At 36.5% G+C, this 16,485-nt stretch overlaps 1 protein-coding gene across 2 annotated transcripts; it reads left to right on the forward strand.

The window, feature by feature from the left end:
- Positions 1-2,445: 2,445 nt before the first annotated feature.
- On the forward strand, positions 2,446-15,239 carry GNPNAT1 (glucosamine-phosphate N-acetyltransferase 1). Of its 2 annotated transcripts, none has more exons than XM_028102415.2 (6): positions 2,446-2,598; positions 7,892-8,059; positions 9,618-9,680; positions 11,125-11,252; positions 12,432-12,493; positions 14,150-15,239. In XM_028102415.2, exons 2-6 carry the CDS (start codon positions 7,906-7,908, stop codon positions 14,295-14,297), a joined length of 555 nt encoding a protein of 184 aa, XP_027958216.1. In that variant the 5' UTR covers positions 2,446-2,598; positions 7,892-7,905; the 3' UTR covers positions 14,298-15,239. The 2 variants fall into 2 exon arrangements, with proteins under 2 accessions (XP_027958216.1, XP_027958224.1); XM_028102423.2 differs by lacking the exon at positions 2,446-2,598 and adding an exon at positions 2,668-2,777.
- Positions 15,240-16,485: the final 1,246 nt, after the last annotated feature.

The following is a 16,485-nucleotide window of genomic DNA, read 5'->3' on the forward strand; positions in this document are numbered from 1 at the left end:
GTGAAATAGGTGAAGGGGATTAAGAGTAGACTTATTATGATGAGCACTGAGCAATGTACAGAATTACTGAATCACTATATTGTACACCTTACACTAATATAACACTGTATCTTAAGTAACTGGAATTAAAATTAAAACTTAAAAAAAAAACCGTTCTAAACAACCCAAAACAAAAACAAAAACATGTTCCTCAAAAATTTTAAAAGAGAAACTATCATATGGTCTGCAATTCCATGTCTGCATATTTATCCAAAAAAAATTTAACCACTATCCAGAAAAGATACATACTCCCACATGTTCATAGCAGCATTACTAACAATAGGTAAGACATGGAAACAACTTAAGTGCCCACTGTTAGATGAGTGGATAAAGAAGTTTGTGTACACACACACACAGTGGAATATAATTCAGCCATTAAAAAGGAAATCCTGTCATTTACAACTTGGGTGGAGTTTTAATACATTACAGTAAGTGAAGTAAGTCAGAGAAAGACAAATACTCTATGATCTCACTTCTATGTTGAATCTAAAAACAAACAAACAAACAAACAAATTCATAGATATAGACAGCAAATTAGTAGTTGCCAGAGTTGGGGGGTAGGGAGCAAAATCAGTGAAGGGGTCAAAAGGCACAAATTTCTAGTTATAAGTTAAATTAGTCCTGGGGATGTAATGCAGGCACGGCTTGAGTACAGGTAACAATACTGTATTTTATACTTGAAAGTTGGGAAGAGAGTTAATGTTAAAAGTTCTCATCATAAGAAAAAACAAATTTGTAACCACATGTGGTGAGGGATGTTAACTAAACTTATTGAAATAATCATTTTGCAGTATATATCAAATCATTATGTTATACCTCTAAAACTAATACAATGTTATATGTGATTTATATGTCAATAAAAAAACCAAAATAAAATAAAAATGACTAGAAAACACATCAACGATTCCATTAAACTAGACGTTGAGATTGTCGCCTGGCCACCTGGGGTTCCTCACTGCACGTAAACCAGCAGGCAAAGAAGGAGGGCGCTGCACTGGCTAGAGTGACTATTAAGGAGAAATTGTGTTCCTTTGGTACAAAAGGGAAAAGGAGGAATATGTCGGAAATACACGAGATCTTTTGGGGTACCTTTTAGAACTGTGTTCTATGATAAATTTTATAAACGATTGCTTTACTTTTTGCTAAATTATAAAATTTACAGGATTCTGTTGCTCAGAAGAAACTCATTGAAAACATAGGGCCACACTGTGATGAGGAAACAAAGCTGTATGTTTCTTAGTATTTGTGGTGTTTATTTCTTTTTATGTCTTATACAAACCTTCCTACGCAAAAGGGTAAAAGGAAGGATGGTTACAGAAATGTGGATGCCATCAGCCTCCCTGCTGTTTGAAGGTGTGAGAACGCATGAACCAGTAAAAGTGTTAACTGGAATTTAAATCTCACAGATAAGCAGAAAATATAATTCCTGGCAGACTATATACGGTGTTCATTGAACAGTATTAAGAATAAAATACTTTGCAATTTCAGTAAGTTGAAATTTATGGCATAAGGCAAGGAATGGGAGCTATGAGCTCTGTGACTTCGGTAAATTACTTAACGTCTCTGAACCTCGGTTTCCTAATCTGTAGAATGAGGACGTGTGTTTTGGAAATGGTAGCTCAGAGAAAAGTCATTTTTTCTTGTCCTAACCCAGGGTTTCTCCACCTCAGCAGTACTGACATTTCGGACCAGACTGAAACGTTGTTGTGGGGCCCTGTCCTGTGTGTTTCAAGATGTTTAACAGTGTACCTGGTCTCTCCCCACCTCTACCCTCTGTCAATCTGGAGAGACGCCAGTGACACCTTTCCCACAGACATGAGGCTGAAAAAGCTCCAGACATTGCCAGCTGTCCCCTGGGAGGCAAACCCGCCACAGCTGAGAACCAGTGCCTCAACCCGATGGTTCATCCAAAAAGGATTTGAAAGGAGTGTAGTGGCCCCGCTTCATGGAGGTGACTCAGAAAACTGGGGAAGAGGAGCTTCCAGCTGCCAGTGAGCCGCCGAAGTCCTAATTAAATGGAATATTAAAAGAGGGCCACAAGGGGCAACCGAAGAGGGTAAGAGGCCGAACGTCCGGCTTCCGAAAATGAAAGAGGCCCACACTATCAGCACTTGCACTGCTTCGCTGACTCCTAAACTGAGTGATTTCCAGAGAAGCGGAGAGCCGGACGCGGTGGGCAACGCCGCAGGGAGCCAGCCCGGGTGCGGCCTCGCCCCGCCGGGAGGCGGAGTCCCCGCGGGGGCGGTCCTCGCCGCGCCCCACGTGCGGGAGCCCGCCGCAGGCCCCGCCCCGGCCCGCCCCTCGCCCCCCGCCCCCGGAGCGCCTCCGCCCGCCTGCGCGCGGCCCTGCGTAAGCGGCCCGGGGTGGGGCGGAGGCGTTGGCGCTGCCACGTCCTGGTCGCGGCTCGCGTAGCGGCGGCCGCGACGGCAACCGTGGCTCGGGAGGTAGCGGAGGAGGTGGGGCTGGCGCTGAAGCCGGATCCGGATCTGGTACTGTGTACCGGGGTGGGTGAGAGTCCGACGGGCCTGGAGAGGAACGTCGACCGCGAGGCCTCCACGGGTGAGGGAGGCTGGGGGCCGGGGAGCGAGAGCGGGGCGCGCCGGGTGTCCTGGGGGCCGTCGCGGTCCTGCCTGCACATTTATCAAACAGGTGTGACTGTGACTGCTGCCCCCGGGCGAGGCGGGCTAGGCCCGGGTGGGAGGTCTCTGTTCCGGGAGCCGCGCATTTAGCTTGGCCAGGTGGGTGCACATGTGGTTGTAGAGCGCGGTTCCGAGCAAGTTGAGCGGACACGCGCCTGGAGCAGAGAGAGGTTGGGGATGGGGCCAGTGGTCCAGTCGTACAGGGCTGCGGGAGCAGGGACTGGGGTCGAAACTAACTCTTCGCTCAGCAGGCTTTAGCGTGGAGGATCGAGACAGTTGCTCAGTTTCTGCTGCCATCGGTTTGGAACAGGCACAAATGCCCCGACCCCCCTTTTACCCGTTCCTTTCCGAGGTGCACCCCACGGCGGTCGGGAGCCGCATGAGGACATGCTCCTGCTCCGAAGATCACATCCTGCACTGACTAATTGGGGCTTTCACTGCAGGAAGGAGGGACATCCTTTGTCTCTTTTCCCGGGGCTTGTACCCCTAGACACTATGATTTCCTTTATAAGAGGAGCTGATGTTTATGTAAGCCGAACTCTTAAAATTTCGTACAAAAGTGAAATGGGCGATTATGGAATTAGTTTTGTTAGGTTATACACTCATGAACCAATCTTAGAATGGATCTCAAGAAATCATTTAGATCAGTTCTATTTAGGCAGAATTCGCTGACATTTTTTAGAATCAGAGCTACCTGTCTGGTGCGATGATGTAAAGATTGGTGTCCGTTGAGTATGGTACTTTAGAGCTCAAGATGGGAAAACAAGATAGGATTCTAGTCCCAATTCACTCATTGCTGTGTTACCTTGGGGCTCCATATGCTCCAGTTTCCTAATCGGTAGTCTGGGAATAATGCCAGATTATACGGATCAAATGATCAGAAAATACTTTTTAAAATTCTCAAGTATAATTGCCTAGTTTAATAAATATGGCCAGGCCTGTTAAATCCGCAAATAAAGTGTTCTTTAGATTAAAAATTTTGTCAATTACTCAAATTGTCATGAAATGTATGTAGACAAACCCTAAAGTCTCAAACAGCAAACTTTCCCCCGTTCATCATGTACTGAAGTAATGTAGTGATGGCCCAGTGACTCTCAACGTATGTTAAGCAGTTTAGTCTTGGCCTTGGATTATGCTTTTTAAAATTTTCATTCCCAGTGTCTATTATTACTTGTTGCTCTCAGTTGCTTGCTTCTGGCAGCACCTCCTCCCTATTTGTATTTTAGTGTGCTGTAGAAGCTGGGAAACCAAATTGTTGAAATTGTGTCCAAAGAGTAGTCAACTGAATGAAAACCTGATCATCCTAGTAAAAATGAGTTTGGTGTATGGTTTTTGTGATATCACTTCTGGCAATTTGGGAATCTTTCTTCTTTTGGATTTTCTGAAATGTGACCTTCAAGTAAGTCTTATACCATTTGTTATTCATTCACTAGGCACTCTTTGGGCTGTAAGGCATGTATGGGCCTTGTAAATGCGTGCTAACTTGGCAGTTAAATTGAAAAGTTCTGGAGAAATATTTAGGGAGGGTTAGGGTTTATTTTTTATTTTTTTTGAAGATTTTATTTATTTGACAGAGCAGAAGGGGGAACGGGAGAGGGAGAAGCAGACTCCCACCTGAGCAGGGCTCCTTGCAGGGCTTGATCCCAGGACCCTGGTATCATGACCTGAGCCAGGTGACCCTAGGGTTTACTTTTTAAAATCAGTCACCCCAGTGATAATGATACTTAGCCTCAAACAACTGCAATTCTATTTACTGAAATTTCCTGGTTTTGCAGTACCGTGGGCACCTTAAGATGCTAAAATATTCTTTTGTAAACCAAATTTATTTCATTCCTTTCTAAAATCTTTTGAAATTTGGTATCAAATCACATCCTATTTTAACTTTCTCAGCATATTGGGCACCAGCAGAATTTTACTTAATGGGGATGGAGTAAGATAAAGGAAAGTAACTTTAGGTATGGCTTTGTTTTGTAAAATAGGTCATAAAAACATTTTGATTTTAATTTCTGATTGCCTGGTTAATGGATTTTTATTTCTATTCAGAATGCTTTGTTTTCTGTATTTTGACATATCTCATACTCTTTATTTTCCAAATACAGTTTATAAGTGTTGCTTTTATCTAAATTTTTAACTTGTATAATGAAGTAGGGAATTCATCTTCACTAGTGCATCTTCAGTACTAAGAGGATAGAATCTGTAGCCACGCAGGAGAATGACTGCATAATGTGGTAACCCGTGCAAAACGCAAATGGAGGGCTCTATGTTGAAAAATTAAGAATTTCAGAACAGTGGCAGCAGAAAGTAGAACCAGGTGCGGGGCCTTGGGCAACTGCACAGGTCCAGTGCCCTTGAAGCTGGCTGTCTTGCCTGGTTTTGAATCCTAACTCTTCCTTATTGGCTGGCTCTGTTACCTTGAGCAAATTACTGTGCCTGCTTCCTGGTCTGTAAAATGGGGATAATAATGACAGACCTTTCATTGTATTTTTATGAGTTAACAAATACAAAGCACTCCATAAATTTTAGCCACTCTTATTTTTTTGATCATTCATGGAATAGGACCATCTGATTAAAGAAAAGCATAGGAAAATAGTAGTATTTACTGTTGAAAATTCATTAGTTAAAGGCTTCGTAATCCTAATTCTCCTGTGTACCTCCTCTCCCCTTTCTGTCTTGGAAATTATTAACTGTATTTTGTGTTCTCTAGGCTATATTCTGTTGTAAACTTGGGCGTCTTTATAGGAAAAAGTAATCTAGTTAACTTTAAATTGTTCTAATGTTCATCTAAATTCCCTTTTGAGCTTTCTTTAAATTTCATGGTTACAACTGTATGTTAAATAAAATGATCATCAAACTGTTTAAATAGTGTGTTTCCCTGAGGAACTAAATTTTTAACTCTCTGGCTTCTGTATTTAATATATACGTTTTACTTTGTTAATAAATATTTAGCCTGTTTGTTTGCATATCCAAAAAACAGTGTTGTTATAATGATGTTACTCATCTCATCTTTGAGATGAGTGTAAACCCAAAAGCCTCAGGGATCCAGTTATCAGGGACAGACAGTAAAATGCATGCATTAAAATTAACCTATAAAAAAATCTGTTTCAAGTGGACTGTAAGCTGGTTAAATCTGATATGTTTGTTAATCATTACAATTTATTTCCTTATTAGTCTTAGAACCAGGGATAGTGTTTATGGCATAACATATTTGAGTCCTTTTTGAGGGGGGAAAAAAAAGCCCTTTGGTATTCTACATAATAAACTATGATTTTTTTTTTAATTTTTTCTTTCCTATCCAAGAAAGTTTCAGTTTAACATAAAGATATAGATAACTTGTCATCCTTTTTGCGGCCCCTGTACCCAGCACAGTGCCTGACTCATGAATTAATTTAATGATGAAAAATATTAACAAAAATTTATAAACATGAATTTTTAATTATTGCTAACTAAAATATGAGCACTTGGCAGTGTGCCAGGCACTGTTAAGTGCTGTATATAATAATTCATTTCATCTTTCTAATAATTTCATCTCCATTTTACAAATGAGGAAACAGATTGTCAGAGTTGACATTAGCCACAATCACATTTGACATTTGAACACCAGCTTTGACTCCAGAGCTCATGCTCTTTTCTGTCTTAGGTTTAAATCCTGGCTCCACTAATTTTGTGATCTTGGGCAGGTTACTTACCATGTGTTGCCTGCATTTCCTCATCTCTTAAAATAGAGCTAATAATCATCCCTATCCTATGAGATTGTTGAAGTAAATGAATTAGTAATGTGTAAGGTTCTTTGAACAATGCCTGATCCATCATAAGTGCTAAACAAATTTTAACTTCTGTTACTACATCACGCTACCGTCCCAAAGCCTCTACTACAGTGCATTACCTATAGGGTTGTGTCCTATAGGGTTGTGTCAGGTTCCACAGGCAGGAGTTGAATTGACCTTTAAGGAAACGTTAAGGATTGCCCTTAAGCATATTGTGACTTAGGAAATAGGGAACATAATGGGGGTGGGGTTATAGGGAAAACCGTTGTCATTAAATGGACTTTAATTTTTCCTATTTGTTTCATTGTTTTATGGTAATGTTATGGATATATATCTTTAAATTCTTTGTTTCAAAGAAGCGCTAGAAGCAGGTATCAAATAGAATAGTTTCTTTAACTGGGTAAAGAGATAGAAATGGATGTTAGGGGGGGTTGCTTTACAGTCTCGTAACAGTTGTTAGTTAGGAAGACCCTGTTCTAGCAAGTCTGTTCCACAGACATGCCGCTGCTCCCATTTTTATGCTTTATTCTATCCTTACATTTGTTATTTAGTCTGTTTTATTAGACTACACCTAGTAAGTAAGAATCTGCCCATTTCTGAATGTTCAAAAAAGAGGACAGTACCATAAATGACCCTTTTATTATAGTATGAAAAACACTGGCTATTCTTAAGCTGCCTAAATGCAGCTGAGAAACTTACATTATAGATTTTTAGAAAATCTGGTGTGGAAATAAAATCCAACAGATACCTTTAATACAAATCTGTCATAGCTAAGACCAAATATTACAATGAACGTGGAGAGTAAGTAATCTAAGCCAGTTAATCAATTATCTTCTTTTCATGGTTCATATAAACAAGTAACATACCCAGTAAGTCTTAGTGGTAAGACCACCAACAAATAATTTTGGAGCCCAATAATAAAACCCAATAATGAAAAAAAAAGTAAAAGCTCATGTTAAGTCAGCTATTCACAGTGCTATGCTAGCACCAACCCATAGGAAAAATGTTTTACTTTTAAGATTTTATTCATTTATTTATTTTGGAGCACGCACGTCCGTGTGGGGACGGTCTGAGAGACAGAATCTCCAGCAGATTCCGCCCGGCACAGAGCCCAGCACTAGCTCGATCTCACGACCCTTGAGATCATGACCCAAGCAGAAGCCAAGAGTTGGTCGCTCAACCACTGAGCCACCCAGGTGCCCCAAGAAAAATGTTTCTAAAATACTTGCTGGAAATATGGTTTTTAGTTTAAAACTTACAAAGTCAGTCACTTGTTTACTATCTGATGTTCACTGTGAGTTTTCTATTTATCTGTGGTTGTGGCATTTATGTTAGATTCAGGATAGAATGAATTATCTTGCATATGTGTTAATTTTTATTAAGTAATAAAATTTCTCGCTGATCCTAATTCCATATTAAAATGCCTTACCATTTAAAATTGTATTTTAGACCTTACTGCAAAGATGAAACCTGATGAAACTCCTATGTTTGACCCAAGTCTACTCAAAGAAGTGGACTGGAGCCAGAACACAGCTACCTTTTCTCCAGCCATTTCCCCAACACATCCTGGAGAAGGTTTGGTTTTGAGGCCCCTTTGTACTGCTGACTTAAATAGAGGTAGGGACTCAGTTTATAAATCCTGGTTAGAATTACACAGTTGGTCCTTGACAACATGGGGGTTAGGGGCACTGACTGACCCCTGTGCATTGAAAATCTGTGTATAAACTTTGATTCGCCAAACACTTGATAGCTTACTGTTGACTGGAAGCCTTGCCAATAACAGAAATAGTTGATTAACATGTTGTATGTGTTATATACTGTATTCTTAAAGTAAGCTAGAGAAAAGAGAATGTTACTAAAATCATAAGGAAGAGAACCTTTATTAACAGTACTGTAATGTATTTATTGAAAAAAAAAGTGGACCCATATAGTTCAATCCTGTGTTATTCAAGGGTCAACTGTAATTGGCATTCTATTTTCTCCAGAAACATGATGGTGCTGATAATTTTAAAAAATAATGTTTGACTTTTGAATTATTTTTTGTACTTAATTATTTTAAAAGATTTTATTTATTTTGAAGTAAGCTCTACACCCAATATGGAGCTCGAACTCATGACCCCGGTATCAAGTCGCATGCTCCACCAACTGAGCTAGCCAGGTGCCCCTTTGTACTTAATTTTAAAGTGAGACAATTCTAATACACACACACACACACACACACACACACACACACACACACACACACACGTGCCCCTTTGTACTTAATTTTAAAGTGAGACAATTCTAATACACACACACACACACCCCCACCCACCCACCCACCCACCCACCCACACACCATCATGGCTAAGACCAGGTATTACTGTGAAATATTTCAAATGACTTAAGTACAACAGTACTCCTTCCTAATTAAGAATCCAAAAAGACTTTTCATAAGGGTAAAATTATCATCTATAATGGCACATAAGGAAAAATCTTCTCTAAGAAGCTGGATGGGGAATGAGGGTAGAGATAATATGCCTTGGATAAGTTGCAAAGGTTTTGTTTACATATTTCTTTTTTTAATGTCTAAATTCTCCAGATGATTTCTTTAATACAAAATCAGCTTTTTCATTTTTGTAATAAAAAAAATACCTTTTTCATTTTCTTTTTGGTAGGAAATCTAAAGAAACTAATTTAGGCCAAACTATTCAGTGTGTAAGAATTAAGATTCTTAAAGTTCTAAAATGTTCACATTAATTTAACATTAATGAAATTAATCAGGAATCTTTAAAAATTAGTCTCAACAATATTATATATATTTTTAAAAAATTACCATATTTGGCCATAATAATCTTGCACCAAAGCATGTATTTGGGAAAATTTGGCATTCCCTGCATCAAACTGAATGCAAGTTACATACCTGCTGGTTTTATAAATCTTGAATCATTAAGATCTACACTATTCCAAAAATCTCATGTAGGCAAAAACATTGGTAGAACCTATTGTTTTATGTAGTGATTATAGAAAGAACAGGTTTCAGTTTAATCTTTTTAAATAATAAAATTAATTTTAAAATGATTACAGAAAGTTTTTGAAAACAAGTGTCCATAACCCCACCAGCTTCACACATTGCTTTTTTGATAGATCTTTTATTTGGTCTTCTCATAATTTGAAATCTGTTTTTCAAAACTAGGTTTTTTTAAGGTACTAGGTCAACTGACAGAGACTGGAGTTGTCAACCCTGAACAATTTATGAGTAAGTACTACAGCCTCTTTTCCTGAATGAAAAATAAAGGGAAACAGATTTTTCATTTGGAGCTATGTTCAGTGTCTCCTTGTGTTTTTTGTTCAAATAGCTGGAAATTATTCATACACTTAGCTATTATTTAAATGTTTAATGTGGCTAACGTCTTCTAGAATCCAAGTGTAGTAATTATCATGTTTTACAAAATACCTGACTTTCAGATAATTACTGTAGCTAGGTGGCAGTTCTAGATTGTTTTATATTGTAGTATTTTTCATGTGGTTAGGTTATTCATGGAAATTTCATCACCAAATAAAAAAGGGTAAGAAATTATGTTCTAAATTTGTTTATATTGAATTTTAAGATCAACGGTATCTTCGAATTTATAGTTCACCCCCCCTTTTTTATACATATGAGAGAATGGAAGTCCAGAGAGGTCAAATGACTTAAGATCACAAGTAGTTATTAGTAAGGAAAAGACTAGAACCTTCCTGATTCCATCCAGTGCTCTAACACTATCCTCCTGTTTTCTATAATTTCTTCATTTCCTTCACTAGGTAATTTTGTTTTGTACTCTATCTGACCCTCCCCCAAGATGAAGATCACCATTTTCTGATTCTCATTGTTTTCCTTCATTGAATTTCTTTCTTTCCCCTCCAGAACCCTATCTAGAACAAGACTATGGAAATAAACAATATGTGAGAAAATTAGGCTCAGTTTTATTCCTGAATTCCTGTTTGCATGCATATCAGATTAGATGAGAAACCCATTATTTTGGCAATTTAAGTACTAAAAATCAATTTGAGAGGAAAGTATTCCATCTTTGCTCCTATTCTATGTGACTTTGGGATGATTACTTAGAAATGGGGACATTTTTCACCTACTTCACAAGGCGCTTTCAAAACAGGCAAAACTGAGGACTCTGTTTCTTAAAAAGCAAGTCATGGAGTCATTAAACACTTCAGGTCACAAAGGGAAAACTGAAAACTTTGTCAAAATATTTTGAAGCCAGAAGATTAAAAATTACAGAATGGAGCCATGTAAACATTCTTACTAAAATCTGCAGTTTTGTTCTATTCAAATATCAAGTGTAAATGTTAAAGAAATTGACTTTAATGAAGATATTAAAATTCATTAGTCACAGAAGTGGCAACATCTACAATTTGTATTATAAGTGCTGTTCATCTGTAATAGCTTTTGTACTTTGCTAGCAGACTTTTAAAATGTATAGACCATATTTCCGTTGATAATGATTGGTGATGTTTTAATCACTTGGTCATTAATATTAATTATTAATATTTTACATTTAATATTAATATTTAATGATTTTTTTCTTAAATCACCATGATGAAATAGCTTTAAATATTCAATAATGAAATAAGCTAATCCTAGTATTTTTATGGCACCTACTAAAGTTTAATGTCTACCACATAACACTTTTCCAATTAATACACAGAATCTTTTGAGCACATGAAGAAATCTGGAGACTATTATGTTACAGTTGTGGAAGATGTGACCTTAGGACAAATTGTTGCCACGGCAACTCTGATAATAGAACATAAATTCATCCATTCCTGTGCTAAGGTATGTGTTCACATTAATGCTTATGAGTAAAATAGGTGTTTTCTAGCAAAACCGACTTTGAGTTTCCATTAGACAAATCTATTTTCTCACTGCATTTTATTGTAAAATGAGAGCTGTATTGCCCTGAAAAAAGTTCTTAGAAATCATCAGTAACATTTTCCCATTGTTTTCTGGAAGTTAGGAGGAAGAAAATGTATTAATAATCTGAACTGTTCGCTAAAAATTTTTCTGTAAGGTGTCAGATTTGGTATAATCCTAGAGAAACCAAGTCAGCATCATAAAATTTGGCAGTAATGATTAGAATACCTGATGCTATTTTTTTTTAAACAATACTTTGTATATAGGTCAACACAAATTCTCATCAATTTCCGAGGAGTTAAAGGGTTCAGAATATAATTGACCTTGAACAACCTGGGAGTTAAGGACAGACACCCCCCCCACACTTCCTACAGTCAAAAATCTGCATGTAACTTGACTCCCGATACTACTAATAGCCTACTGTTTACTGGAAGTGTTACCAACAACATAAACAGTTGATTAACACATATTTTGTATGTTATGTATATTGTATATGGCATTTTTATAATAAAGCTAGAGAAAATGTTATAAAACATAAGGAAAATATACTTACAGTATTATATTTATCAAAAATATCTGCATAAAGTGGACCTGTGCAGTTCAAACCCATGTTGTTCGAGGGTCAACTGTATTCTCTAATTGTGACATTTTACTGCCCGTTCACTACTTGTGACTCACATGAGAACATAGGTAATCCAGTGAAAATAAGATAGGAACACTTGGAATGTATTCTGTGAAGTATGAATTTTGGTGGGGTTTCTTTACTAGAAATTAATAAATTGTATTTGGATGTTTGAAATTGCTATTAAGCAAGGAGTAAGGTGATGTAGTATGAATATGCCAAGATTACATTTTGGTGATGTGGGTTCTGAAATCTGCTTTAAAACAACAGTGGGGTGCGAAGATTTAGGATATAGACAAAACACGATTAGGTCATAAGTTGATTCATTATATTATTTCCTCCATAGTAAGTAAAAAAGGCTTGCATTTTGGTTTTTGAAGTTCGTTTACAAAACATTTATCAGTGAATTATGTCACTTGTTGATTTAGCTAAAAACGAAACTACATGCCTAGTTCTTTAAACATTGTAAATATTTTCAGAGAGGAAGAGTAGAAGATGTTGTTGTTAGTGATGAATGCAGAGGGAAGCAGCTTGGCAAACTGTAAGTAGGCAGAAACAAGGTATCCCTGGTTAGATACTTTTCCTGTTTCGCGTAATAGTTTCTTCCTGAGATATTTGTTAAAAGATGTTTTCCTGTTTGAAGTTCTTTTTGGGTGTCATTAATTAGGCTGACTCTGTAGCTTAAACTAAATTCAATGAAGAAACAAATTGTTTTATATGTTTTATCATGAGGTTTAGAAATTGGAAGTATACGGTTTTATAGACTGTAACATTTTTATTAACTTCCACTTTTAATAACAGTATTCTCCTACTAGTAGGAAACAAACTTTGGCTAAGTCAAGTGATTAACCCGTTTCCCAGTCATATTTAAAAACAAAGGAAATGTTCTTTTTTTTGAAACATACACTAAAATAGCTTTTCCTGTATAATCCTCTATGCATTTATAAGCTAGAACTTGCTTCTTAATACCATCTCTTCTGAGTTTTAAGGAATTCACTCAAATATTAAGTACCTGCTCTGTGCCAGATATTATTCAAGGTATTTGGGATACATCAGTGAACAAAACAGACCAGCTTTTAGTATTCTAGTTCACTTAATTTTGTCATATCTTTTATAATTTAATAACTTCAGCCAAGATGTTCTGTCTTCAAAATGATCCAACTTTTCAGTCTATGCAAACATGAGAAAACCCTCTGGGCAAATTTTTATAGATTTTTTCTAGTTTTTTTTCTCCCTAAGGCAGTTAGAATCACATTTTTTTTTAAAGATTTTATTTATTTATTTGAGAGAGAATGAGAGAGAGAGAGAGAGCACAAGAGAGGGAAGAGGGTCAGAGGGAGAAGCAGACTCCCTGCTGAGCAGGGAGCCCGATGCGGAACTCGATCCCGGGACTCCAGGATCATGACCTGAGCTGAAGGCAGTCGCTTAACCAACTGAGCCACCCAGGCGCCCATTTTTTTTTTTTAAGATTTTATTTGATAGAGAGAGCAGGAGGGGCAGAAGGAGGAGGAGACTCCCCGCTGAGCAGGGAACCCAAAGCGGGACTCCATCCCAGGACCCTGAGATCATGACCTGTGCTGAAGGCAGACGCTTACCACACTGAACCACCCAAGCGCCCCTAGAATCACATTCTTATACTGGGTTTGGATTCTTTAAGGATTTGAAAAATGTATCCTTTTTTACTTTGTTTCTGTTTCATATTAATTAGAGCAATCCAGAGTTAATCTGATATATGCTTTCACAAATATTAGCTTTAAAATGATAAAGAACAAAGCTATTATTTACTCATTTCATGTGGGAATGCTGACTGTTCCTAAGTAGTTTGAATAGATTTAGGAAAAAAATTTAAAAGTTTGGCCATATTTTTTAAAAGATTGACACTCTTTAATGTTAACATTAATATTAAACGTATTTTTAAAGAGGATTTAGGGTGAATTTAGTATTGTCCTATTTATTAATGCACTAGTGATTACTAGATAAAGTATATTTCTAAACAGTAAAATGCTTTGGGTGAATTAAATGCTTTTCCACTCACAATTTGAATATTTAAATGAATACAGTGAGAAAGGTCATGTTCTAAACCTGTTCCTAATATAAATTTGATGTTATTTATGTAATTTTGATTCATTCATATTAAGTTACTCAAATGCATTTTTATTAACAAATGCTCTATGCTCCCCCCCCTTCTGAATTTCAGGTTATTATCAACCCTTACTTTGCTAAGCAAGAAACTGAACTGTTATAAGATTACCCTTGAATGTCTACCACAAAATGTTGGTTTCTATAAAAAGTTTGGATATACAGTATCTGAAGAAAACTACATGTGTCGGAGGTTTCTAAAGTAAAAATATTTTAAGAAAGACATTTGTCAAAAGAGCTAATGCAACAAGGCGATACTCTTCCTAGAGTTAAAATACTTTGTTGCTGCAACCCAGTGACCTCCATAAATACTGGATTGAAAAAAAAATTGTAATACAATAAATATAATGACATTTAGAAGATTACTTTGGGCTGGTGGGACATGCTGTGAGTTTAGATTACAAATGAGTATTATAAAGGGGATGATTTTTAACCAAAGGAATATATTTTTAACTTGAATCTTTTCTTGCATCGTATTTTTCTAAAGTTTGGCTTCATTTCTTTGTATTTAGAGTATAGGTAGTGAGGAGTTACGTGTCTGCTATCTGTACTACGTGGTAAAAAAAAAACATACCATGAATAAGGCTGTTATCACATTCATAAAATGAATATTTTGTTTCAAAGAAACACCAAAAACCACTTAGGAGTGTATCCTTTTTCCACATATCATGTGAAATTGGATAAGATGTAACTAAATGTAGTCCAGTCCAACATTTGTTGATCCTAATTTTATATTGGTAAACAACCTGGTCAGCCTTTTAAAGTAGAAATGAAAATTATAAAATGACGAGATTCAAAGTAAAGCAATCTAAGTGCACATCCAGAAGTTTATATAATTCTTATGCAGATAAGGTACCACCTTATATGTGAAATATAATTATTCATTTGTTTAAAATACCTAAGAGCAAATATAAGGTACTTTTTAACAGTGAATTAACAAATCTTGGTACATTACGTATTTCTGATTTCTCATCATCGATGTCTGAAGCCTTTCTTCTGAGTAACATTTTTATGAAAAATGACAAAACTGAGTGGAATATTTAAATATGTATCATACTGCATTTGTTACATCCTTAAAATGCTGATGGAAGCTTTTCTATTTACTGTGATTGTCATGGTACTATTATTCTGGTCACTATCTTGTTTTGATTTTATTTATTTTAATTATTTTTTAAGTTGAAGAATTCAATATTTTATTAATCGTTCTAATCTTTTGCATTCCATGTTACATTAAACCTGTTAATACGATGAAGTCTTTTGTTAGCATTCTAATGTCTTTGTTTTTCTTGAGTTCTCAACTGAACTATTAGATCACATCCTTGTTCATAACATTTCAGTTTTGTGTACGCTTTGTAAAATTAACTGGAAAGATAAAGACCAACCACTTTTTATCCCTCTGATTCACACCTACCTCAACTGGATTTAGTTAGGATTTCTCTCCTTCCCGTAAGCTAAAGTTGGCTTTCTAAAACAACAAAAAGCCTTCACCAGTAGAGGGTGCACTACTTAACCGGCTAACGACCTATGCATATGAAGTGATCTGTCTCTAGTGAAAGCAACAAACTGCTTTTGGCCTTTTCAGCCAGTTTTGCCATTTCAGGAGTCCTACAACCTTAGCATGACAGTAGCTTTATTAGATACATTCTAGTGATTAAAACCCATGATAAAAAGAATAAGCGTAACAGAAAGCAAAATTAAATGCTTTATCTTTCTCATTTCTGAACAATTTGAAGTAAAACTGTCTACAAGGTTAGTATTTCAATAAATCCCTTTAGTGTCCTTAAGGTCTTCTCTTAAATCCTTCCTACAGGAAATAGAGTTATAAAGTACAGTAATAAAAATTGTGTCATTGAGCAAAATGGTGATCTATATTTAGCTTTAGCCAGAAATTTTCTAAGCCATATTGAGTAAACTTGAGTACAGAAAAAGCTGCATAAAACATTTCATAATATATAAACTATATATTCACATTTTGAAGCATTGTTTTTGAAAAGGTAGAATGAAGTGACAGCTGTGATTTTTATCATGCCTCACATATTTTGTATATTTATATTTCCCAGACTCTAAGATGCACATATTTTTACACTAACATTTTAGAAATCAGGATGCATTTTATGATCAGTGGCTTGCCAGTTTATTCAACAATATTTTGCCTTTTAGTGGTATGTAAAATAACAGTGCAGTGATAGCATCTTGGATTTGATGAAAAATAGTATGTAGGTAGGCTGACAGGGAAGATGATACTGTGAAAGCAAGAAGTATTTTTTTTTAATGGGCTTCTTAGAAGCTGCTCTGTGGGTGACCTATATACCCTTTCCTTCAGACATGAATTCCCTCACTTCCAACTCCAAATCTGTTAAACTAATCCTCAGAAATATTCTCGAGCTAAAATTC

The sequence above is a fragment of the Eumetopias jubatus genome, unplaced genomic scaffold (assembly GCF_037043125.1).
Source record: "Eumetopias jubatus isolate StellerSeaLion01/CBP00866 unplaced genomic scaffold, mEumJub1_p1.0 scaffold_7, whole genome shotgun sequence".
NCBI classification, from domain to species: domain Eukaryota; kingdom Metazoa; phylum Chordata; class Mammalia; order Carnivora; family Otariidae; genus Eumetopias; species Eumetopias jubatus.